The sequence below is a fragment of the Micropterus salmoides genome, unplaced genomic scaffold (assembly GCF_014851395.1).
Source record: "Micropterus salmoides isolate LMB-PRFRI ecotype aquatic unplaced genomic scaffold, ASM1485139v1 Ms_hic_scaffold_3, whole genome shotgun sequence".
In the NCBI taxonomy this organism is placed as follows: Eukaryota; Metazoa; Chordata; class Actinopteri; order Centrarchiformes; family Centrarchidae; genus Micropterus; species Micropterus salmoides.
The window spans coordinates 11,821,302-11,846,369 of NW_024042261.1; the positions used below are offsets into that span (position 1 = coordinate 11,821,302).

At 40.0% G+C, this 25,068-nt stretch overlaps 2 protein-coding genes across 4 annotated transcripts; one reads left to right on the forward strand and one right to left on the reverse strand.

Moving 5' to 3' along the window:
* On the reverse strand, positions 1-5,383 carry LOC119883434 (T-cell surface glycoprotein CD3 epsilon chain-like). 3 transcript variants are annotated; one of them, XM_038694073.1, is made up of 5 exons: positions 3,376-3,587; positions 2,832-3,035; positions 2,597-2,740; positions 2,274-2,326; positions 1-1,586 (listed from the first exon to the last, which is right to left on the reverse strand). In XM_038694073.1, the coding sequence occupies exons 1-5, from the start codon at positions 3,434-3,436 to the stop codon at positions 1,527-1,529; spliced, it is 522 nt and encodes a 173-aa protein (XP_038550001.1). In that variant the 5' UTR covers positions 3,437-3,587; the 3' UTR covers positions 1-1,526. The 3 variants fall into 3 exon arrangements, with proteins under 3 accessions (XP_038550001.1, XP_038550003.1, XP_038550002.1); XM_038694075.1 differs by lacking the exon at positions 3,376-3,587 and adding an exon at positions 5,299-5,383 and having other exon boundaries at positions 1,498-1,586; positions 2,832-3,032; XM_038694074.1 differs by having other exon boundaries at positions 1,498-1,586; positions 2,832-3,032.
* Positions 5,384-6,177: 794 nt separating this feature from the next.
* On the forward strand, positions 6,178-25,068 carry LOC119882686 (myelin protein zero-like protein 2). The gene is given in 6 exon segments (XM_038692855.1): positions 6,178-6,455; positions 20,661-20,830; positions 21,176-21,386; positions 22,569-22,643; positions 22,646-22,672; positions 22,675-25,068. Coding segments are annotated over 6 exon segments (606 nt in total). The 5' UTR covers positions 6,178-6,400; the 3' UTR covers positions 22,743-25,068.

Here is a 25,068-nt window from a genome sequence, read left to right on the forward strand (position 1 = left end):
CATTGTTGACTGTGGTTTATTTATTAGTGACACATGTTGAGGCCATTACAGTAACAAGAAAATTAACATGGCAGATTAGAATGAAAAAGCAAAAAAGAAACAACAGCAACCAATATTGCGCGGTAACATTTTACATGGCAGACAAAAATTAGCTCCTCTTTTTACAGTGTAATAACTTTTGATGACATAAACATAAAATATGTACAGAAAACAGGTACATCAGTATCTCTCTATCTGAAATGATTGTAATTGTAAGTTAAAGAGTTCTCCGCTAACTTGTTATATTAAAGGGTCAGTACACTCAAAGTACGATATATATATATATATATACATATATAAAAACGCAAACTATATAGTTCGCATTTTTGGTGACACTGTTGAAAATTTTAATTCAATAATATATTTATTAACTATGACCTCAATGTTAGAACATATTTTTTTAATAAACACCAGTATGATGACAGTGTCATAAAAACTGAACCTTTTAGGCATCATAAAAGTGAACTTTATGGAGGGACTATGGATTGCATTTGACTTTACGGGTGTACCTAATGAAGTGGACACCCAGTGCATATAAAAAAAACAAACAAACATAAAGAAAATTTTTTTGTCACCTACCTCTAATCTTATATAGCCATGCTAATAGTTTTGGTTTGCGTGAATGGACATTTGTTTATGGTGCTCACAGCGTTGAAAGATTACATTTTAAATAGTCTAATGTACCCCACACAGCCCCGCCAGTTGTGCTATAGTACCCCTTCATTGTACCCCTTTTCTATGAAAGGGATACATGTGGTGGCAATTTCACATTTCAGCCATTTATATCTAACTTATAGCTTTTTGTCTGCCATTTGCTTTCTAGTTTTCATGCACTCTCAAATACAACACTTTAGCGTATTACAACTGAGTCAGGTCAGGTCAGACTACGATCGCTGATAGAGTTGAGAGTTTATCGCGACAATAAATACACTGAATATTAGCGTTGCACAAATTTGTACTCCTGTTCCTGGGATTGTACTTAATTTCCTCATTAACACAAATGTGAGGATATATAATGTTTTATCAAATTATAATATAATTTTTTTTTAAATTAGCTTAGCTGTGTGTTGCAACCTTTTTAAGGACCCCTTGGTAAATTCTAATCTACAGCAACATACAGAAACAAAGCCCCCATTACTCTGGATCATGGGGCATATTTCTTCATAAGAAAGTAGTCTTTAAGTAGTTTTACTAGTAATTTTTAAATACTGTGAGCACCACAAACTTAATACCACTCACCTCTGTTGTACGGTGGCGGCAGCCTACCTGGACAACTGAAACTTAAGCTGCTGTATCAAGCCAGGTAATACCCGGGGTAAGTGAGAGCATTTTTTTGTTTTTGCCATTTGGGTTAAACGATCCTTTAAATTGAGAATAACGAAAGACTGTGTTTGCATCCTGGAAGCATAAGTGATGTTCATGTGTGTCGTTTGTGAATGTTGTCTTGTCTTTAAACCAGTAAGCTGGCGCAGTCAGGCGACTTGTCTCTATCCCATCCTGTTCACGACAGAGTAAGCATCCTGGGAGATTGTGCGAGGGTTCAGTAACTGCCAAAACATGATATAAACAGCGTTAGGTCAATTACAGTCACATTACTCCTTAAAATGTGTGAAATGTTTCGTTTTATGATGGTCACACTTGCCTTCCAGGGGGATTAATAAACTTTGTCAGGCAGCAGATTTTTAATATGAAATTATTTTGATTCACAAAAACAGTTTGCAAAATTGGGAAATATGCTAATTTGCTTTATATTGCTGAGAGTTCGATTTCCTTTTTTACTATGGATTACATGCTGGACTATTTCTTAGCCTGGCACAGTGACTCCCTGTAGTTATAAAAAGCACTTTTTGCACGGATAAAAACATACAATATACATGTATAATGAGTTACTTAGTGAGCTTTAGAGGTGCTGGTTGGCAGACTGTTTTTTTTAAAACTGTTGACCAGAGCTAGGCTAGCTGTTCCCCTGCTTTCACTCTTTATGCTAAGCTAAGCTAACCATCGGTAGCATAGCTGTGGTATCGATCCCACAATCCCAAAATAAAAAAATAAAAAAATAAAAAAACAAATTTTAATGATCCTCTCTCATTTTAATTTTAATTCTAGGACAATGTGATTTTTGATCTCTTTATGTTTTGTTAATTACAGTTTTTGGTTGAAACATAATTAAAGGTTATTTCTGTGCTCATACTCAAAAGAGTAAAATCAGATGAATGTAATGTCATGATCCCTACCTCATAGTCAGGAGATGGGACAGGTGGGGCCCGGCCTCCTTGACGAGCGGGAGCTACAAGACAAATGACAGAAGAATGTGTGACCAATCACTTGTGCTATCAGACACAGTAGCCTACTTACTTAACCGAATGCTGATTGTGCAAGAGTTAAAATCAAGTTCAAGTTCAAGTTAACAACACTTGTTGACCAAAGCAAAATCAGTATGCATCAATACCTAAAGATGCACCGTGCTTCAGTTAAGAAAAGCACGTTAGGTCCCTTCTTAGATGGATATGTACAGTAGTGTAATGCCGTGTTATTTTATGATCTGCTTGATTCTTACGTTTGGAAGCAGGAGTAAGTCCAGTTGAGCTTTTCTGCTTGGTGCACCTGTAGATAATCATCATCACCAGTACTGTCCCGATCACATCGACAGTGATGGCCAGCCAAAACAACATTGCGTCCAGCTCATAACAGTTATCACACACTGGGGGACAAAGAACAGCATTTGAACAAGTGATTTCTCAGTCAACTAACACAGATAGCACATCATCAGAAATCATGATTGTTTTACTCACCCTTTCCTTTCACGTAGAAATAATATGTAATTTGTGTAGTGTCATCTTGATATGTACAGTAAAATTCTTTCATGTTATTCTTATACGTAAGTGTCATTGTCGTTGCTTCTTTTGTTTCAGTGATATTTAGTGATTCGCCATGCCAGGTCCCCTCTTTTGGACAGGTCATTGTGAATGTGTTCCTCCAGAATGTTACTCCTCCTTAAAACACATGGACAAATGTTAAGTTACTTCAGTGTACTTTCTTGTAGTTTGTCATTTCATCAAGACCCTTCATCCTCATTACTTTTCAGGTAGAAAGGAACATGATCAGAAAGCTGAGGTTGCATACAGAAAAAGACACAACTCTTCAACACAGCAGTTAGAGCAGTTAAGGCATATTTGAGTCAAAACAGGAAATTGGAGAAGCTGTTTTTGAAAATGCTGTTAATTGTCATATTTTTTGTCAAAATATGTTTTTGACAAATATGTTTATCTAGATATTGAAACTTTATGACTTTCAAATATGAAGTTAATTGAAATACAATACAATATTTATCTTTACCTTGAGCCTTCACGGTAGCTGTGAACAGAAGGAGGACAGCGAGCACGGCCTGAACACCCATGATGTTGATTTTCTCAGGATGACCTCTTTTATTTGTACAGTTTTTCTAGAGCTTTCTACTCTATTGATCAGATTTTTTAAAGGATCCACTGCAAGATGTAAAAAGCATCAATGCCTGACTGTTCCATATGACAAAAAGATTCAAGGAAGTAGACTTGGTGGTTTGCGCTCTGACTCTCTCTCTCTCTCTCTCTCTCTCTCTCTCACACACACACACACACACACACACACACACACACACATATGAACACACACACAGACGCACACATTTGTTCTGCTATTCATCTCTTTGAAATAATGTATTCCCTAGCCCCTTACCCTAACCATAACCATCACACTACATGACTAACCGTAACTCTAACTCTCACCTTAACCTTATTGTAACATGAACCCTAAGACCATGTCTTAATTAAAGCATTTAGGTGAAGTCCCCACCGGGATATAAAAACATGAAATACACTCACACACACACCTTGCACCCCACAGGAAGCGTTTTTTCAAGATGAATTCACGGTTAAACCTCAAGATGTTAAACTGAATGAGTATGACATAGAAACACTTGTATTTATTCCTATTGATTCTTTATCAAAAATCAAACAGAGAAGTCATGAGTTATGTCTGTTTTTACTTATATTTCTATTACTCATTTATTATTCTGTTTTATGTTCTGTTACGCATCATGCTTTTCTGTTCAAATGTATTTTATTGTTTTTCCAGTATATTATTTAAATACTTACCATCTCTCTTTGAAAGCATATTGGGAATATCTGATGGAAGTAAATGTACTTTACACAAATAAGTGATCAATCAGATCTTTATGACATTGTGATAATAAATTGTATGGTAATAATGCTTATGGCTCTCTTGTGTAGGTTTTACAGTAAAGTGTGTTTGCAGGGGAGAGCGGGGTGAGTTGAGCCAGTTTTTACTTGAGGTGTCTTTAAAGTGAGGACATGACATTAAGGTCTCCAACTAAAATATGTACATATATTTTAGGATGTGGTGCATCCCTGGGAATGATCCATTTGGATCGAAAATAAACTGATGTGAAATATGAGCGGTAAGTTGAGCCAAGGGAGAGGATAAGTGGAGCCACATGGAGGTCGCAGACAACAGTGTCATTTCATCGTACAAACTCAAATGCCAGGTCCCAACATTCAATTGCACTTAGCTAGTGAAACATTACTATGTACTAGTTGTTTCATATCAATTTATCGCTTTAAAGCCATCCTGTTTATCATCATGTCCCATCCACCTGATGAATGGACTTCCCATTTTGTGCCTCTCCCACTACTCTGTACAAACCAACAATAGGAGTTGAAGCCGGTTGAAGCCTGTTCCATTTATAGAAGCATGACATGATGGTTTCTGGACTAAAATGCATAATGTCACATCATTTTGGTGATGCATAAGAATACAACGTAAAATTACAGTAAAATACCTGACTCAACTTCCCCCAGGTCTTTTGGCTCAAATGACCCCGTCCCTGCCATTTTAACAAAAATGTGTCATCCATAAGTTTAAGGGTAACATCATGCTAACAGTTTGGCCTCATATTGTAACTTCCTAACACGTGTAGGATTTTCTCAAACCTTTCTGTAAGTGTTCAGACACAAGAATCAGGAGTCCTTGAACATAAAAAGTCACTCTGAAAGGACCGCACCGGCAGAGATTTGGAATATGTGGCGCTACCCCGTCACACCCTGACGCTCCACACGCGCGAGGACCCGCCCAACTTTGTTTTTGTTTTGTTTTTTAAAGCTCATCATTTTATATCACAGCTCATAAACTTATATGTTTAAAAGTTACAGAGCAAATGTCATGACTATTGACTATTGAGATTTGTGTGTGAAGTTAACATACCGTAACTGCAAACGCACTTGTCATTTCACAGTCAAACACTTCTCCTCCATGAGATTAAACTCCCAATGTAAAGGGCATTTGTTGAAATGTTAGCCATAAAAGCTGAAAACTGAATGTCATCGTCTTTGATCTTTCTGACAGGCTTCAGGCCAGAGTTACAGAGGGAGCGTGCATCACAGTGCAGCTCTGCCCCCAAGTGGTTCAAACCAGTACAGCAACAGCCAGTTTCAGACAGGACCAACTCCCCTCATACCTCCTGGTTTGTTTTTACAGTGAAGCTGAAGCTGTTTATGTTCACAGATTCACTGGTTATTATTACAATTTGTTACCTGGTGAAGTGGAATTCCCCTTTAACCACATTTTCTCTGATAAACTAAAATTACTTAATTAACTGAATTTGACTTTTTAATTTAAGTTGATGATTAAGTCAACACATTTAAACGAATCTTCATAGACATTTCAACAAATGAAGTTTGATCCAGGAAGTCACACAGTGATAAAATTTAAACATATCATTAAAGCCTACAAAATGTTACATTATAAAGTGTCATGAAGTGCATGGATATATAGGCCTATGTCATGTTCTTTTATTGTATCGTGATACATCAGATCATATCACATTAAATCATAATTAGAGTATGCATGGTATGTGCATACACTATCTAGACAATAGTGATGAACCGTCCTGGACATGTGTTTGCGCATCAGCTTCGGTATGGCACCGCATATAAGACTGCGTTTTACGCAGCAACAGAACAGGCTGGGTGACCATAAAATTTTTTTGCCGGTTTTGGGTTTAACATGTGAGAGAGAGCTAGGAAGACAGCGAGCAGAGTGGACGACGTTGTTACTCCGCCCGGAAATGTGGTGGGAGGGCGCAGAAAAGAAATGTACGAGGGCAGCAGCGAGTTGGGACGCGTCTTTGGAGAGACAAGGTGGAGGAGAGGACGCTTAGCCAAGTGCACTTTTTTTTTTATCCCTCTCGAAAGGGTATCCACAGTCTCGTCGGCCGGGTTTTAAGTCTCTGTGAGTCGGCGGAGGTGTCTCAGTGGGTTAGTTGACTACTGGTCTCTTGGTCAGCGGACAGCCTGCAGTCCATCCAATGTGCGTAAAAGGGCTCAATTTCCTCACCGTCCTGTCTGGACTCGTAGCTTCAGGTGAGACCCAGGTTTAGTGTGTGTGGATAAACCGAGTGAAAAGATGATTTTAATGTGTGTGGTGTGTTGTTCGACACTTTAGTTGTACTGGCATTATGTGGTCTAGTGTGATTAATTCACGTGTATGTTTTCTATTTTTAAAAGTTATCCAATAACACGTTGTTTTGATTGCTATATGTTCATCCAAGGATACAGTAGCTATATATAAATACATTCTCCAACAGTTAATAAACAAATGAAACGTCTCTACGGTATAAACTAGTCGGTGTCTGCTTGGTCATATCTGGGTTAACCAAAAGTTTACATTGGCAGTGTTTTTTCACGTCCCAGAAGTGTTCTTAAGACATAACAGGATGACCCCTCAGAGACGCCACCGACAATAGAGTTTCGGAGTAAAAGAGATAACCCTGATTCTCTTTCCATTAGTGAAAGCTCCACAGGGACCCTTAACCGCCATCTCTGAGCGCCTGTCGTGCGTCATTGGGAAGTGGAGAATATGGCACGGTGGCACCGCTGAAGAATTCCTGTTAAAACTATTTTTAAAAAGCCACAGCAGGGGTCACGATTTACAACATAATGACTTTACAGTATTTCAAATCCGCATTGTGTTTTGGTTGGATGCAACCTCACTCATTTCCTGCCTATTAATGTGCATCCGTACTTAAGTAGCCTAACTGGACGCAGATAAGTCCACTTGCTTCCCGTGCACTGGGGTCCAGGATATGTTAGGTGGATCATAACAACAGACACGCATAACAATGGAAATAAACATTGTAGACTACACTATATCCGATTGTTAGAGCTGCTCCCATCTAAACGTTGTAATGGCACTGCTAATGGAAAATGATTTAATAGCACAAATTGGTGCATCAGTGGCAATTCATTCAGCAGATGCCAGGTTGTTTAACCTTGAAGTAATCTGTGGCCATCCCAGTTAAGTGGATTATATTGATTGAACATGTCCATCCACTGCCAAAGCACCATGTAGGGATTCACTATAGCAAGCTGCTTATGTTTACAAGGAGCATGTGCCTGCAGATCGGTCACAACAGGCCGAGCAGGAGGATGGTATAAATATACTGTGTGGCTACAGAGGGATAGATAGTCAAAAAACAGTAATGTGGATAAAGACAAGCATGTTGGAACTGATTACAGCTCAGCAGCATCTCTGCTCTCATGTCTGTGTTAATGCTGTAATCACTTCCATTGCCTTTGGCTTTATTGTGTTGACAAAACGGCACGGCAAGATGAAACAAGCCAGCAGACCCAGCTCATTTTCCTGAGACATGCGTGGTATGAAATTGCAATTATGTGTGCAAAATAATTCAGATTCATAACCTCTCTTTTACCCAATACCCCTCTTTGCAGGCAGAGAGGGGTTATGTGACTTGAAACAGCCCACAGCTAATGCATTTACCCATCAGCCCTCCACTGTTCTGACTTGCCTTGCACTGATCAAACACAGTTAGTGTTCATTTGCAGACTTGCTGCAAAGAGCCTATATTCTTAAGGAGATATGATTTAGACCAAACAGAATAATCTCTCTCTCCTCCTGCTCCTCCAAACATTATCACAGCAAGTGTTGCAGTGGTAAAAATCCTTTATCGCTGTCAAAAATAAATGCACTGCTCCTTTGTGTATTTTGTAAAGTGTGTTTGGCAGGAGTTTTTAAGCAATAATAATAAACCATAATTTGTGTCAGGATAGTTTCGGGTGCAATATTTTTGCTTTTCACAACACCGATTGCGTTCTAGAGCAGATGTGATCATTACCAGATTTGGACTTTTTAAAGTGTTATTTTTGTGGTGTGCTAGACGCAATGTTGAAACAGGATGATTGAAAAGCTCTGGTGTTTCAGGAGTCTCATGGAGGCACAGCCCAATCAAAAGGTCAGAATAAAAGGAAAACGTGTTGTCTCGGTAAAAACATGTCATATGTCCCCTTAAAGTGTTAATCTGCTTTTTAGAATAGTTGTAACCATACTTTGTGTATGTACCCAAAGTCGCCATCAAGTACAGTACACACAAAGATCCAGAAACCCAACCTGTAGTCCTGCGCTGGAATAATATTACATTGCGATACAGGATCCCTTTGGTAGACAGGGCCAAAAGATAAAAACAAATCCATATTGTACATATGCAAATTACCGAAAATAATAGACATAAAGTTAAGATGGAGCCTTTAGGGCCCCTGGTCGTCTGGGGCAGTTGGCCTCTTTATAAACACATTCTACATTGACATTTCAAAAAATGTAAATCAGTTAATTAATGACTTAACCCAAACATAGCTATTGCTGGTGTCTACTGACAGTTGTGTGGTGTGGTCCGTCTCCTCCACAACCTCACATTCCTTTAATAGTCAGACTCCCCTGGACAAATCTCCATTTTGAAGTAAGGAAAATGCCACGTTCAGTAGAGAGAATCTGCATGTTCGTCATTGTTCCGTACTGGTATTTGTTATCGTTAATTGTTAAATATAATGTAATTTCATAGCAGCTTACATTTAAACATTTTCCCCCCCTGTGTCTGACTTTGAAAGACATTTGGATTAAATCCTGGCAAAATAACAACTCAGCAACACACTGAGACTGGCTAATTAGAAAAGGAAACCTACTGAAAACAAACACCCCATTAGTTTTAACAACTTAGACCAGATTACTCTCATTTCTCACCTGTACTAAACATATACAGAGGCGAATCTAAATCTGTAATTTTTTTTTTTGTGCTTCATCAAAACCACTAAGCTGTGGAACCCTATTGAGTTTGTGTCAGTTTATTATTGTTATTTGTCTCATGCCTTGGCTCAAATTGCCATGTGCTGGAAGGAGCAGGAAACACAAAACTTATTGGGCTACCAACTGTAATGATAGGAGAAATATGAGCCCCAATGGCCAGATGGTGGCGCTTTAATTAAGGCCCCAAAATACAATTTTTTAAAAAGGCCATGTTCCTCACACTGTAATTCTGATTGACTTGAAATTTCTCACACAAGTCCGGCTCAGAAAAGCCATGACAGATTTTTTGCCAATTGCATAATGTGGAAAACAGTAAAATCAACAGAACTTTGACTCGATCAACACCAAACAACGGATCTTTCAGTGTGATGATGAAACAAGTGTGTGATTGGCCTCACCCCTGTAAACAGAATTAAATTGCTCAGCTTTGTGGAGCCTGAAACCCTCTCGTTCTTGCCTGCGGCTTTAGTTTTGGCTGATCAAGCTACTTCCTTCGGTTGACAGAAAAAAACTTTTGAACCTGGAATGGCTGCTTGCGGCTATATTTTGTTTTGTCTTCCTCTAGCATTTTTTTCTTTACCCAAAAACCTGAAATGCTCACAGGCTGACATGTGCCAACCTGTCCTGACTTTCAGGTTTAGCACTCGCATGCGCACTCACACGTATACTTGAACATATGTTTGTTGCTGACTGCAAACAACGTACCAGGTGCTTACACTGATCGTTTAGGCTTCAGTTTAACCCTGTTAGGTTTACAGCAGACAAGCAGCTTCTTGTATGTGTTACTGGGATATACCAGTTATCTCTCTGCCATGGTGTTGCCACAATAATAGGTCACTACTACAAAGCATTGCTATGGATTTTGACATACTCTAGGAGGATGTTTGGCCTTTGTGTTGGGTTGATGGGATTGCCTATGGTAGGGGTGTGTAGAGTTAACAATGACACGTTCATATGCAAGAACACACCAATCCCCAACACAGTGGGCTTAGGTCGCATCTGTGAAGTGTTTGAGTGTGAGAGCAAAGCACTCGCTGTGTGATGTTTAAAGTCTTGGGCTCCAAGTGTAAACAGGGATTTGAAAGATACACTTCTCGTTGAATTGAAAGTGTTTGTGTTTACAGATTCATCCGAGGTTTGCGTTCCTGTGCACACACACAGAGTCATCTGAATCTGTGCAAATGCATAATACTGCATATTTGTGAACACGGGTTACTGGTTGTGTAGTCACTTTCTTACAAACTCTGTTGGCTGGTCACTCGTTCTCAAAAACTCTGTTTAGAGGTAAGGTAAACAAGTAGATCTTCCTGTTAAAGAAACCTCCACTAGGATTACGGCAAATGGACTAAATCAACTGTTTCTACAGAATATCAGCAGTTCTTTCTAAGTCATATGATATGTAGAAAGCCAAGCAGATTTTTTGCCATTAGTTAAATATTTGTAATTAAATGCAGAGCTGTCATGATGACAGAATTTCACTGGCTTGGGAAGTTACTCTGTCTTAATTTCCATGTGCTACAAGAGTGCTTTTCTGGTTTTGGTGACTCTGGCACATTTGCAAAAAATAGCACGGCAGTCCATTATCTAGCCCGTTTATATCCTTAGTTATATAGTAGCTGCATGTGCAAGTAATGCTACTTTTAGCATTCTTTTACCCCATTTTCAATTATGGTCTGATGTGAATTAAGGCTCTCTAATAATTTAGCAATTCAAATTCTGTTACAAGTTTGTAACACAGGCTTTCCCTTATAAATTTATAACATTAGCCACTAAAAGCTACTGGTCACACCAAGACCAAATGCGGCTGTAGTAGCAAAACCCCTAACATTGTGTCCACACAGGAGGTGTAGCGTGAGCAGAACAGAGCAGCAGCAGCAGCTTCAGTGCTCCGTCTGTGTCTAGGGTGAAGGATGCGTTCAGGCACAGGAAGGTAAGGTTTTGGCAGTGATCAGAGCACAACACACAATCACTGTAGTAACATGTGTAAAATGAAAGTAAAGAGAGAGCAAGTGAAATGTGAGTTGTTTTGTAGCCAGGATTGATTAAAAAAGACGGATCAGTTCCATCAGATGCATGTGAAACACTTTCTGTGTAGACACGCAGTCAGGGTATAGAACTGAGCAGGGCTACTTAATTCATCTCGTCACCTGTAGGAAATGTAAACTCTAAGTTAAGATCTTTATTCATGCCCCTTTAAGGCAGAAGGCAAAGAGCAGTGGTCTTTAACTCCTCCACAGTGTGGTTTCTGATCTGTGTATATATTGTCAGTAACTGACTTATTCATCTGCTCAGGAGCAGAGGTGGAAGTCACAGTGGGACTGGATTCGCTCTGACTCAAACCACAGCAGGACACTAAGCATAAGGCTAGTCTAGCTTTGTAGTAAACATGTGAAACTAAGGTTGTCTTTTGAGTGTTGGACCGTCCGTCCAACAGAAGCCGGTGGGTGTGTTGAATTAAAATGTATGCGTTGGAGCCCCCCTCAGGAGTTTGTAATCCTGGGAGAAGTTGTTGAGTCAGCTGCGAGGTGGGAGTGGAAGAGGTTTGATGGATTAAACTCTTATCCTCACTCACCCGCTACATGTTTCCTCAGGACACTGCCGCCTGATGAATTACAATTGGCCTGGAGGAAGCAGGAGGGGGAAGAGAGGGAGAGGAAGAAAGAGTTAGAAAAAGAGATTGATGCTTGGTCTGTGTTGGAACTGACCTTTAGAGTATATTCAAACAGGTTTTAGTAGTTTTCTAAAGTCTGGTATAGTTCATAGGTATATAGGTTTAAAAGCAGAAAAAGAATAGTAAAGGCTGAATGAAAATTGCAATTTGTGGCATTTTCATACAAAGAAATGTCAGTGTTTTTTTCTATAAAAAAAGTGATTCCCCATAAATCAAGTTAATGAAAGCTTTTAGGTTTGCTGTTCTAAACGGCCAGTGTCTGGTACATCTCTCTGGTAGTAATACATTATATACCTCAGCTTCATTAGGAGATATATGCATGAGCAAAGACAGTCACCAACAGAACATCGATGGGAAGTCCCCCCTACTCTGTTCAGAGAAGAGAAAGATGTAGTAGCTGGTATGTGCATGTGTTTACTCGTATCATACTGGCACTCCCAAAACCATGTGCATGGTGCATTACTCTTCTGGGAAGGCTCCCAATCAACCACAAGAGCATCAGCGAGGCGGCTCGCAGTCGGTGTTCCAGTTCATGCCCTAGGTGTTGGATGGGGTTGAGGTCAGGTCTCTGGGCAGGCCAGTGAAGTTCCTCTGCACCACTTCTTTACGAACCTGGCTTTGTGCACTGGGGCATTGTCAAGCTGAAACAGGAAAAGACCTTCCCCAGACTGTTGATACAAGCATCATGTTATTTTGTAGCACACATATTTCTTTTAACTAGAACTTAGGGGCCCAAACCATTGAAGAGATACTGCAGAGTTTTCAAACAAACACACCCCTGCCTTCACTGCTCCTTCAGAAGCTCCACCCCCCCAATATTTTGTTTAAACCTCCAGTGTGTAAGGATCTATTGACATAAATGCAATATAAGATCCATATCTATGTTTTCTGTGGTGTATAAAGATCTTACATAATGAATTATTTTTTATTACCTTAGACTGAGCCATTTCTATCTACATAGCCGCGGGTCCCTCCTTACATGGACATCACTATGTTGTGCTGCTATGTTTCTACAGTAGCCCAAAATGGACAAACTGCTCTACAGAGCACGTTTCATCAGTACGGCAGGGGTTGGCAAAGAAGTTTTGCGTAGGAGGAATTTTTTTATCCATTAGATGGTGGGTAAGAACATAAGACAATGTTTTAAATGAACATTATCTTGTTTTGTTAGCTCAGTTGGTAAAGTGCAAGACTCTCACTAGAGAGTTGCATGTTCGATCTCACATCAGGATATTTTTCCATCAACCCACAGGCGCTATTTTAATTCTCCAGTATCTCCAGGCGGAGGAAATTTTGGGGAATCGCGTTTTCTGACGGCGATTTCAGAGGTGTGTGAAGCAGGCAACAGACTCTTTTTAATGTTGTTTTTCAGAATTTTTCAATGTAAAAGCTCTTTACCAGATATTATTACTCGCGGGCAGTTTTGGTGAGGGTCCATAATCACAGAGAGAAGTAACGTATTTCTGTTTGTCATTGTTGTACTATGCCTTTGACTAGACAGTTGGTTGCAATTCACAACTTCACTAGATGCCACTAAATCTTAGACACTTAACCTTTAACTATGGCAGAATTACACAGTCTGCTCGCCCAGGGCACGATAGTCTCAATAAGGTGGCATGTTTTTTGCAATACTGTAGAAAGTGTGAAGTGTGACAGTAAGCAAAGCTAAGGTTACTCATGTCCAGCAGAAACAGAGCAACCTCGGAAATCTCGGAGGTTTGTCCAGCATTGAAACATCTCACCGATATCAACACACCCTTACCTGCTCATATGACTTGTTTCACAATTTGTACTCATCAGACCTTTCCCTCATTCTCACTCCTTCTTGACAGTGCCTGGAGTCCCGGATTGAATCCAGCATGTTCCTTGTTTAGAACTTTCTCTCTCCCACTGCTCCTGTGCCTGAGCGTGCTACCGCCACCTGTTGCTAATGTGGGGGGATCGCTCAGGCTCGCCACTTTGTTTGTGTTACATTTACTGAGGCAGCGCTATTTAGGAATTTCACAAAAAGTGTTTTGGATTAGAACCGTATAGATTTAAAACAGCCCCAGAAAATATGTGAACACATGCCTTTGGGCATACTTTGTGTTTGTGTTTTGGCACGTATCTACATGTTTATGACTGAGTGGAATGAATGAAAAAATGTATGGAGAAGATATAGTGCACAGTATGTTACACACAGTTGTGTCCATCTCAGGGGTTCCCTCCTATTACACCACTCATCACTCCCCCACTCGCTCAACTCTGTGTCCTCCTCTGCGACCACACTGTTACCTGAACCTACTATTCCCAGCCCTCAGTCCAGTCTTGCATGAAAGACAGGCCTTGTTAAAAAAAAAAAAAATCAAACTGAAAACTAAACTGGGCTTGTGAAACCTCTCACAAAGGAAAGAAGAGGGTCTTTGAAATCCACTGAGCTCTTTGTGTGTCCTGTCCTAAGTGTTTCCTCCAAAACCGGTGCAACTGAGAACCAGGTTTCCTCCGACAGTCTCTTTGTTTCTGAGGCATAATGAAGAGAGGAAAGGCACAAACACACATCGTCTAGGAAATAATGTAATGAAACCAATTTCCTGATTTAGGGAGTTGTGCCTTGCTTGATTTTTCTGCAGCGTTTCTTCCCCTTTATTAAAGTCCAAGAAGGCTTAACTTGGAAAGACTTTGTCTACAGTATATACTGTAAAGGAAATACTTAAACAGTGATTGGTAGCCCCATGGTGCCCCCCATGGTTATCATGTACTATGCAAATATAAAAATAGCTCTGTAAGTTCTGCTTTCCCTATTTATAAATCTGCATAATTATGAGCAACTGCATCAACACACCCTCAAGCTATAAGGAGACACAAAAACTTTGATGAAGATTTTGATGGTGCAATAAGGCAGGCATGGTTTCTTCATTCTGTGGATTTTTTTTAAGACATTCAAAGAAAATATTTAAAGAATATTTACTGAGCAGTTCTGACCCAAGTTCAATAAACCATTCCTATCTGCAGTGCCAAACACACCCAGAAGGGCCTGAAAATGCTTGGTAACGTTATCTAAATAGGATTATAAAATCTGATTAGATAGCTCTGTTTGTTTGTATGTCTGTTATTTGGCAGAATATCACAGAAAGTTGAGCTGAAGTGTTGTGGAAAGTTAGGCATTGGTCCTAGGAAGAAGTGACACTTTCTGAGTGCACTGTCCAATATGGCAGCCTTGACAACTGACTGCTTCCCCGAACAGCAATTATTCAGTCTTACTTCAGCAACTCTAACTAGACAGGGCTGATGTAAGAGCGCTACTCATGATCTAAAGAGCTTGGAGAGCGGTGTCTTTTTTTTTTTTAAATATCCAAAACCAATAACACAAGAGCAGCCTTGTAAGGAATGGATTATTGCATTTATCTTCTCTAACGGAGATTTTAGCATGTCCGTCTAACTATCTTTATACATACAGATGTAGCATCTAATGTGGGGTTACATGTTAGGCCTATATTAAAAAAAGCGCTGTTCACAAAAATCACATCCACTGTTTAGTATTTCCCCACTGTGTGAGGGCCGACCCCGAATGCTGTTATAGTAAACTTACCTTAGCAGCTCTGCCCTGCTCTTTTTCATATGGGCAAGTTTATACTCCAACAACCCCAACCAAACTCGTATAGTCAAACACATTGTGGCATAGGTGTAGCTTAGTGAACAGTCAATTCTGATCAATAAAAAATAAATCTTAATTGACCTCTCACACAAGACATGCTTCAATTTAAAGTAGATCTTAAATCAGTTTCTGTGTTGTTTTTTCACTATATCTGGCAATGTGAGACTAAAGACATTGTAAAGCATGGTAGAGGTTATGCAGTTTTAAACCTGCCTACACTCTCTGACATTGGGTGAAATATATGGGCAGGTCAAACACTGCTTGATATTTTTTCTGCCTCTCTGGGAGGCATTTATACAATTTTGGGATGACTGCCAAGCCAAGCAAACCTAATCACACTTGAGTAGGCTTGGTTTGATATATATATTTTTTTCAGATGAAAGAATTTTGTCTCTTTGACTTCAGACCGACCAGTGGACCAGTGCAGTTTGTAGCAAGTAGTGTTGACAGGTAGAATAATGTGAATTAAAGGTTCAGCAAGTTTATTTTATTGAGATATATTGAACAAATTGACATTTTGGTCTAATGCCAACAAAGGTACATCTAATAGTAAATGTGTGCTTGTGCATGTGTGCCAACATTGAGCCCCCTGAGAGATGCCAAACCGACACGCACATGTGCGCGTACCGTAGGTGAAATCCCACGTGAGAAAGTCTTTAATTGTTGCTGTAGAAGTTTTAAGGTCAAGCAATAAGACAGAAAAAAGTTAACACACTTTACCCAAAGACTCTAATTTTGTCTTTTTAATGACAGGTGAAGAGAGTGTCAGATCCCCTTCATAAGTTTCACAAGGGAAATATGTAATATGAGTAGAAACACAATCTTACTGACGAATAAGATTAGTTTTTTTCCTGTACTAAAATTTGATTTTTTCTTTTCTTTTCTTCAGAAAACTCAGAAGTTACAAATGTGCCAACATGACAGACCTCAGCATGGGGACGGAGCCTTTAAATCACTTAAACATATAAATCACCTACTACCTTTAGCAAGATCATGAAAGATATACGCTTGCAAGTTCATACTAATTGTTTCTGCATAAAATGTGTAGTTTTTGGAAATAAACATCTAATGACCCTGTCTTACATTGTTCTGAAAGTGTTCTGCAACAATAATATTTGAAACATAATTAGGATGGATCCATGTATTTGTCTGCACTCTGGCCCTGCCCTCCTCTGTAGGGTGCATAACTTGATCTTAATAAGCTGTGAAAGCTCTTTCTCTCTCTGGAAGCTGGGTGTGGTCAGCGCTGGCCGGACAGGATGTTCAGATATAAACAAGTGAGCGACTGGACAGAGAGACATGCAGGATTACAATAACGGACAGACAAACAAGCATCTCCTATGTTATCTTCTCCTTACAGACTGCAATTATGTAGAAGACTACGATTTCCATGGTGTTATCCTCTAGCTCCATCCATACAGCACACACTCCTTCATCTTCCTGCTGTTGTTCATCACTTAAACTCATTTCTGCTTGTTTATCTCTCTTCTCTCTTTCTCTAAATGAATTAAATTCTACAGTCTTAATGTCTCCGGTCATGTAATGGCATGCATCCTCCTCAGGAATTAGTGCCTGCTAACGACCAATTAAATAGTGATCACGCACTTTTAGCCGTAAGGACAAATTAATACTGTAATTGAGGCACTGTACATAGCCCTAACTGTTCTGTCATTCTGCTAATATCCATTTTGCCTTCAAAAAGGCCCAATTAACATTAATTCTTAATCAGCTCAGCTTGCGTCAAAGGATGCCGTAGTTGAAAGCGTGTGACTTTTTTTGTTGTTGAATGGAGATTAGCAACGCTTATTTGAATTCATGTACTGTAAATAGACTGGTTAAGGGGAAAAATTTGAAATGAGGTGTTATGGCCTGGAGGACCTGCTCTCTCTCCTGATATTTGAAGCATGATGAATCATTTCAGCATGAGCTTTTAAACAATTTGGTAGAGGAGGATAGGCATTGCACTATACTGCTCAGCTAATCCTCTATGTGCGCTACTCTCTGAAATAAGGATGTTGAAATGGAGGGGCTGGATGCTGATAATAAACGAAATCACAGCGATTTACCTCTTCTCTGCTATGTATAAACCAGACCAAGAGTACAGCTATGCTAGTGGGTCTGAAGGCTGCACTATAGCAGAGATTTGGGCTAAATGCTAATGCCCAATGATATAATATTACCCATATACCAATTAGCATTTGTTGATTAGCTAAACACAAAGTACAACTGGGAATGTCATCAGTTTTGCAGGTCTTTGGTCATAAACCAAAAGTACTGGACAAATTAAAATGTTGACCTGATGATGGCGCTAGATAAAAACTTAAAGGATCGCCAATATAATTCATCATTTCATCTTGAGAGATGCCTGAACCAATTTTTTGGCCTTCTAGCCAATAGTTGTCGAGACATTTCACTCAAAACCCAAATATGTGAACCAAGATGATATCAGGAGGGGTCACCAAAAGATTCATCTTCTGGGTGTCATGAATGTCTGTACGAAATATCATGGCAACACGTCCAACAGTTCAGTCTGGACCAAAGTGGCTAGCATGCCTAAAAACAGAAAACCGTGTATTCCTATTTTGAAATTAGAGGCACTTAGAGGTACTTGTTAACCAGAGCAGTAGTCATTTCTTTGACATTATATAACACTTTCTGTCCCCACTCCTCCTCCCCCACTTCATTCACTCTCTTTGTCTTTGTCAACCTTCACGTGGAATATGAGACATTTAGCGGGTGGCTTTGACTCTTTTAATAGGTTTTAACACACACACACACACACACACACACACACACACACACACACACACACACACACACACACACACACACACACAAATGCTTGCAGTCAAGCCAAGCAGGGAGTCATTACTGGCTGTACTGATAGAGCCAGCACTGATCTTATCTGCCTAATGAATATCCTAAACACTGGCAGTTTAATCCACTTGCTTCAGTGTTCCCAGTGCCAGGTAGACGAGGAAGCGAGACAAAGGTGGAGGCTTGTTCCCTTTTAAGTCCATCCACCGAAGCATTATTCTGAATACAAAAAGTTAAAGTCTTATTTTTCTAATGTCTGCCAGTGGGGTAAGATTTGCAATAACATATGTCTTTTTAATTCAAGAAAAGTACAATTCTCAGTCTGAAAAAAGACCCAGAGCTTTACAAAGATGGACATTTCTTGCAGAGTGTATTGCTCACTCATACACACTCTTCCCAGGTTTCATCAGGCTCATTTAAAACACATTAGGCTGTTTGAGCGCTGTCAGGGCCCAGTGATGAGAGAGAAGCATGGGGCCGTCTGGTCGCCCCGCTCTCTCATCCCAGCCCACAGGAAACTCTTTCCAGTCTGATAAAGAACAGAACATGCTGCCCTAGGAGCCAAGCCCCTGCTGAGATTTCCCCAGATACCTCTTGCCTTAATGCTCACTGTATTTATGATGCAGGGGTAGTGAGATCGCCTTCCATGGACTTACGCCCGGAACCCACCTCAAGTCCCTTATCCCACATTATAAATAGTAGAATAGAGCTTTACCCACATTTTTAGCGTTTAAATTCTTAATTTAATTCAAATCCATTATACTAAGCACTATGAAACTGCTGCAAATATTGTGCAACCTTTTTTTAATAATGGGCAGCTAGCAGTTGCATCTTATCTAGTTTATATCAGACTACAGAATAAGGCTGATTGCATCAACAAAAAGTTATTAGATCATATAAAACTGAGGCTTGGGATGAAATGGTGTCTGTCAGATTGACGTGTCTCAGATAGTCAGAGCTCTCATCAAGGATTTGGCTTGTTCTGCAGGTTCCTCCTCTTGAGACTCAGAAAAAAAAAAAGGTTTTAAAATTTGATTTCTTTAACATAATTCCAGTAATTGAGATGTAAGAAACAAAAACCTCAAAAATTTATTTGATTTATGTTTTTATCACCAGTCCTTTGTAGGGGAAATCATGTCTAATTTGACACAAACAAAATACATTATAAGCCATAAATTTGCGGCGCACAGTGATCCTGTGGATAACACTGTGGCCTCAGAGCTAGAAGGTCCCGAGTTTGAAAATCCCGGTGGAGTTTGCATGTTTGAAAACTGACTTGCCAGGTCTCAAGAGGATATACAGTATGGAGTGTGCTACCCTCTTGGCTACCCTGAGCTCACTGTGGCTGTTAGCTCTGCAGACGCCGTGTACCTGGGCATTGACTTGAATAAGGCTAGACACAGCTCTTGATATTATTCAGGTGTATAGAGCTCTCTCTATAAATAGACCAGGTGATTTGGACTAGACAGCCGGCACATAAACTTCCACCGAGACTCACTGGGTTGCTTTAGAATAAGGGTGGATCTACCTCGATAAACAAGACTATGCAATCTCGGGGAGATGGAGACGTGATCGCCTGGTACCTGATGTGATGTTGACTGGCTGCCAGACTCAGCATTAAGCATGTCTCTGTCTGGGACAGTGCATGCGTATGTGTGTGTGTGTGTGTGTGTGTGTCTGTGCAGTGTATGTGTGCATCAGCGCTAAGTCCATGCTGGGGAGCTCAATCCATCATTGTGTGGAAGAGTCAAATCGTTGCCAATATCCCCCTCCGTTCTTCCAGTCCATTCATTTTCCATCTAATAAGTCTACCACGTACTGTAAAGATTGATATACTCCATATCCATATTAGATACAGCAAATTTTCAATTTCAGCCCCCTCTCAGCTGCAGTAGTGTAGCTAAAGTGGCTATTAATCATTAATCTTCACAGATATGGCCTGCTGATCTGATCTTTCAGGATGTATTAAAGCAGTACACTCATTGATCCCAGATCTGATCATGTACTTTGAGCATTCGGACCAATCTGAGGGATTTCAGTATATACTGTAATATTTGTGTCTACAGTTTCTACAGTTTACAGTTACTGTGACAACTTAGATTTTTCTTGCAGCAGCACTGCGTAGGCAGAGATAGGGTCACTGGGTACACTGCATGAACTCCCCAGGCAGGATTTACTGATGATGGTGAATTCATAGCGCATCTGTTTTTCATTGTATTTTTGTATATGTATTATAGTTTCTTTCACAAACAATTTATAATATATATATATATTGATTTTTCTCTGTATGCCCTGCATTCTGCTGTTGAAGTAAACTCTGCTGCTGTGCCATATGTTTGCATATTGCAGGCGTGCTGCAGGTCAGCGGGATGCGTATATACACATCGGGGGACATGGAGGCGGTCAACGGGACGGATGTTCGTCTGAAGTGCACATTCCAGAGTTCCTCCCCCATCAACCCCAACACCATAGTCATCTCCTGGAGCTTCAGGCCATTTAAACCAGGCCAAGAAGAGTCGGTGAGTGCATGTGTGCGTGTGTCTGTGTGTGTTTGTGAGAAAGTGCGATCAAAACCTCAAACCTCCCTCATTGTGTCAGGGAGCATCCACCCCCTCAGCAAACTGAGAGAGGAGTCGGTGAGTCATCAGACTCCCTATAGAGCGTCCAAGACAGCCTTTGTGAGTCTGTGTGTGTGTGTATGTGTGTGCATATTGAGAATAGAGAGAAAAAGAATCAGCAGGTCTGGTGTTGTCTTTCTTTCTCTGTGAGAATAAAATACCAACCTTCCCCAGACTCAGTTTGGTATGACTTTCTATCTGTGACAATCCAAACAGTCAAATCGACCTATCGATTTCCTCTTTTAGGTGTTCCACTACCAGCAGCGACCATATCCTCCTCTAGAGGGCATTTTCAGGAAGCGTATCGCTTGGGCTGGTGATGTCATGGGCCGTGATGCCTCCATCATACTTCAACAGGTCAAGTTCACCTACAATGGTACTTACATCTGCCAGGTCAAAAATCCGCCGGATGTCCACGGCACGGTTGGTGAGATTCGACTCCGTGTGGTCACCACAGGTCAGCAAGGAAAACATATTTACATTTACATGTCAGAGAAACCACTCAATCATTCTTTGAACTCATTTTAGAATGGATGTTGTTTGGTTCGATGTAGTATACATTTCATATTACAGCACTGACACATTTTAAATAAAAACATTGCAAATGTTCCAGACATATTGACCTAAAAAATAAACAATTAAAAGGTTATTTTCAATAGTCTTTAAACAGTAGTTGAAAAAGGAGGGTGCTACAGTAAAGGTACAGCCTGTACTGTGACATTTGGTTATCGTATTCATGATTCAATGACTGATTGTAAGATGCTTTAATCAATTATTTTAGCTTTAAATATTAAACAGGCAACAATATATCAACAAGACTATGGGTCTACAGTTAAGTAATAAATGTACCTAGGCACAGTGATGCTTTGAGCTAATGCTAATGGTAATGTGCTCACAGTGTCAATGCTAACGTGGGAATGTTTGGCAGATATAATGTTGCCATGTTCATCATCTTAGATAAGTGTGTTAACATGCTAACATTTGCTAATAACATTTGCTAATTAGCAGTAGAAAAAAAGTGCAGTCGAGGCTGATGCTATCATTAGTTCTACATAAAGTCTTTAGTCATAAACAAAAGTATTATTTTTTTAGTATTAAATTTTGACCTGATGGTGGCACTAATGGAACAGTCAGGAGATTTATTACAAATAATCCTGTGGGGTACATGGATCTGTGTCCTGTTTGATTGCAATCCATCCAATAGTTGTTGGAGACATTCCACTCATAACCAGAAATGTTAACCTCATTCATTACAAAGCATCCTGTGGGAACCACGGATATCAAGTACCAGTCCATCTAGCAGACGTTGACATATTTCACAAGATTAGTGAAAATGTAGACCTGCTGAGGATCAACAAAGTTGCTAGGCTTCATCCTCTTGGGACAATGAATATTGCTACAAATATTATGGCAATCTATTTGGTGACTTTCAAAGACATTTCACTAAAAGCTAAAAATGTCAATGTACTGGTGGCCCTACATGAAAGGTCGAGGGATCAACAAAATAAGAATGAAAATATTCTTTTCTATTTGTAACAGCTCACTGCTGCACAATAAAATGCCTCTGAGCAGCGACGGCAATTTTGGTTTATCAAACAAGCACATGCAGTCTACATTTCTGTTTCCTTCTCCCCTACAGCTTCTTTCTCAGAACTTCTCCTTCTGGCGTTGGGCATCGGGGGCGGTATAGCCGCTGTGGTCATCCTCCTCATCATCATTTGTCCTGCAGGAGATGCAAGAAGAGACACAGAGACAGAGGGAAGGGAACGAGGAGGCTCCCAGTAAAGACACTAAAGACCCCACCGTGTGGTAAGACCAAGAGAAAGACAAAGGGAGCAGAAGAGATGGCTAGAGAGAGGAACAGAGGAATCACACACCTTCTCTCTCGCTCTCCATCTAACTCTGGGGATCAGGCTTGTGGTGCTCCTTCTTGGGGCCTGGGGCTCTTTCCCTACTGGACGCTTCACTTTCTACTTCCTCTCCAATTGCAGTCTTTGAATCCGAGATCTGGACCAGTTGATGGGCAGCTGTCCTTAACCAGACATAAATTGAGAATGTGCCTTCGTGTAGAAAGCTGTAGATGCAGAACTTTAGCCAGACTGCTGTGTTTCTTTTACATCACCATCATCATGTGCCTTTTCATTTCTTGAGAGAGAACTGTTATCGGTTCATCTTTTCCTGTCCAGCTAAACGGGCGTCCAAACAAATTTCCTGTTTAGAGTAAATGTTTAGAACAATGGTGTATTCCTGCTGTTTATTTTCAGACTAATACATTTCAAACAACCAACATACCAACATAGACAAACCACTTGTTTAATATATTATTTCAGAAAACGACAGAAACCCTAGAACAATGAATAAACAGTTTCCTAGCTTCTACTGAAATTCAGTTTCTATTACCAGATGATGGGAAACATGAAACCCTGTATTTACAGTATCAGCTGCCTAATGTGGTTCTTCTGAATCCAGGACGATGCTGTTGTACATTCCTGTTTTTGTTTTCGCGAAGTTATATCGCTGTATTTGTCTGACATTCTGTGGTGTTATTAGCCTGATGCTGAAATAATCAAAAACTGATGGAGAGCACTTGTTGGAAACAAACATTTCATATAGCACTTTTGTAAAAATCTTTTACTAGCACTTAATTAATAGCAGTATCAATTCTAAATTTCATAAACAAAGTAGCAAATTTTCTTTTTTTTTTTATCAAGCAGTCGCCTCTCGGATGGCCGAATGCATCTTTTTTCTGGGCACATGAAACTTGTTTCTCTCTTGATGTTTGTTTCTCTCTTGGGTTTTCAGATCTCTATTGCAGAGAGACTCTGTAACTTGTTAGAGTCAAAATTGGGTTGCAATAACTCACTGCATGCACCACATTTTCATTCAGACTTCAAACTGAATCTTTCATTGAAAAACCTGGCAAAGGAAAGAAATCCTTTCACCCAAATCAGATGCAGACATGTAAACAGTGATTTTGATCCAACCTTTACTCTGAACTTTGGACGATTTAACACTGTGTGAGGCTAACCCTTTGACCCCATTGCTGTGTTTGCGTTCATCTCCAGTGTGTGCAACTTATGCACATGCATGTACATAAATAATTCACGAGTGTGTCATGCATGAATTCATTTGTGTGTGTTGCTCTTACCTCCCCCTGGTAAGAGGGGCATGTCTCCCTGTTCCCTAAGTGAAGAAAGTTGAGTTTGAAAGTTTCGAATAAGAACAAAGAGATTAGAGTGATGCGTTTCATGAAGATCAAGGCTTTGAAACAGGATCAAAGTATAGTAACTTTACTTTCGAGAGAGTCCAGAAATATTCATATGAGGAGCGAAATGCTGGATTAAACCAGCAGCGCTTCAGATGTGAGGCGCACTGCAGTCCTGGAGCTAGTTTGGCTTTTTTCCTAAAGGGAAGGGGGTTGTGTTCAATAACTGTCCGTTGTTTTAGTGATGGATCTTGTTAAGTGTGGGATGTCAATACCAAAATCAGCCCCAAACTAAAGTAGTCAGAATGACGGTGTTTTCTGCCATAATGAGACATAATAAGAACAAGGAGGATCTGTTGGATCGTCCTTCCTATTATAGTTTTACAATTCAGAGTCAATGGGGATCATGTATTTCAGTCAGTTATGGACGCAACCATGGTACCTGCCAGTCTCAGAGAACTTGTTAAAAGCGTGTTTTTCCTGTAGGCTGAGGGGCTTGTCACATCAGATTACTTGGATAAAAAAGCTTGAATGTGTTGTTACTGCAATATTGTCTGAAAGCCAAATACAGGATCAGTGAGCGAGCAACCGCATGCACGCACCTGTCCTGAGTGTTGTGTGGGAGCGGACAGTCAGATCTGAAACCTTTGATTGAAAAAATGTCCTTGAGAGCCTGTTTTCACTCCATGCGTCTGTGAATGCATCACGTCTACTAATGAATGACTGTAATACCTTTTTTCCTTTTCATGACAGAGTTGTGTATTTGTGATGTAATACTGAGTAACTTGTTTATAGATTTGTCTTTTTTGTGTGTGTGTGTGTTATTTTAGAAAATGCAAGAAGTATTTTGTCATGTTGTTTAAAATGTCGCTGCACGTGTTTGTTATAGAGCTTTTATAAGAACCGTTTTCTAATAAAAATGCCTTTGACCACA

Coding starts and splice junctions, on each gene's coding strand:
- LOC119883434 (XM_038694073.1), bottom strand. CDS start 3,436: ATGGGTGTTCAGGCCGTGCTCGCTGTCCTCCTTCTGTTCACAGCTACC. Junction 3,036..3,375: donor AGCTACCGTGAAGGCTCAAG/GTAAAGATAAAT, acceptor TCCATGTGTTTT/AAGGAGGAGTAACATTCTGG. Junction 2,741..2,831: donor TTTCTACGTGAAAGGAAAGG/GTGAGTAAAACA, acceptor TTTGTCCCCCAG/TGTGTGATAACTGTTATGAG.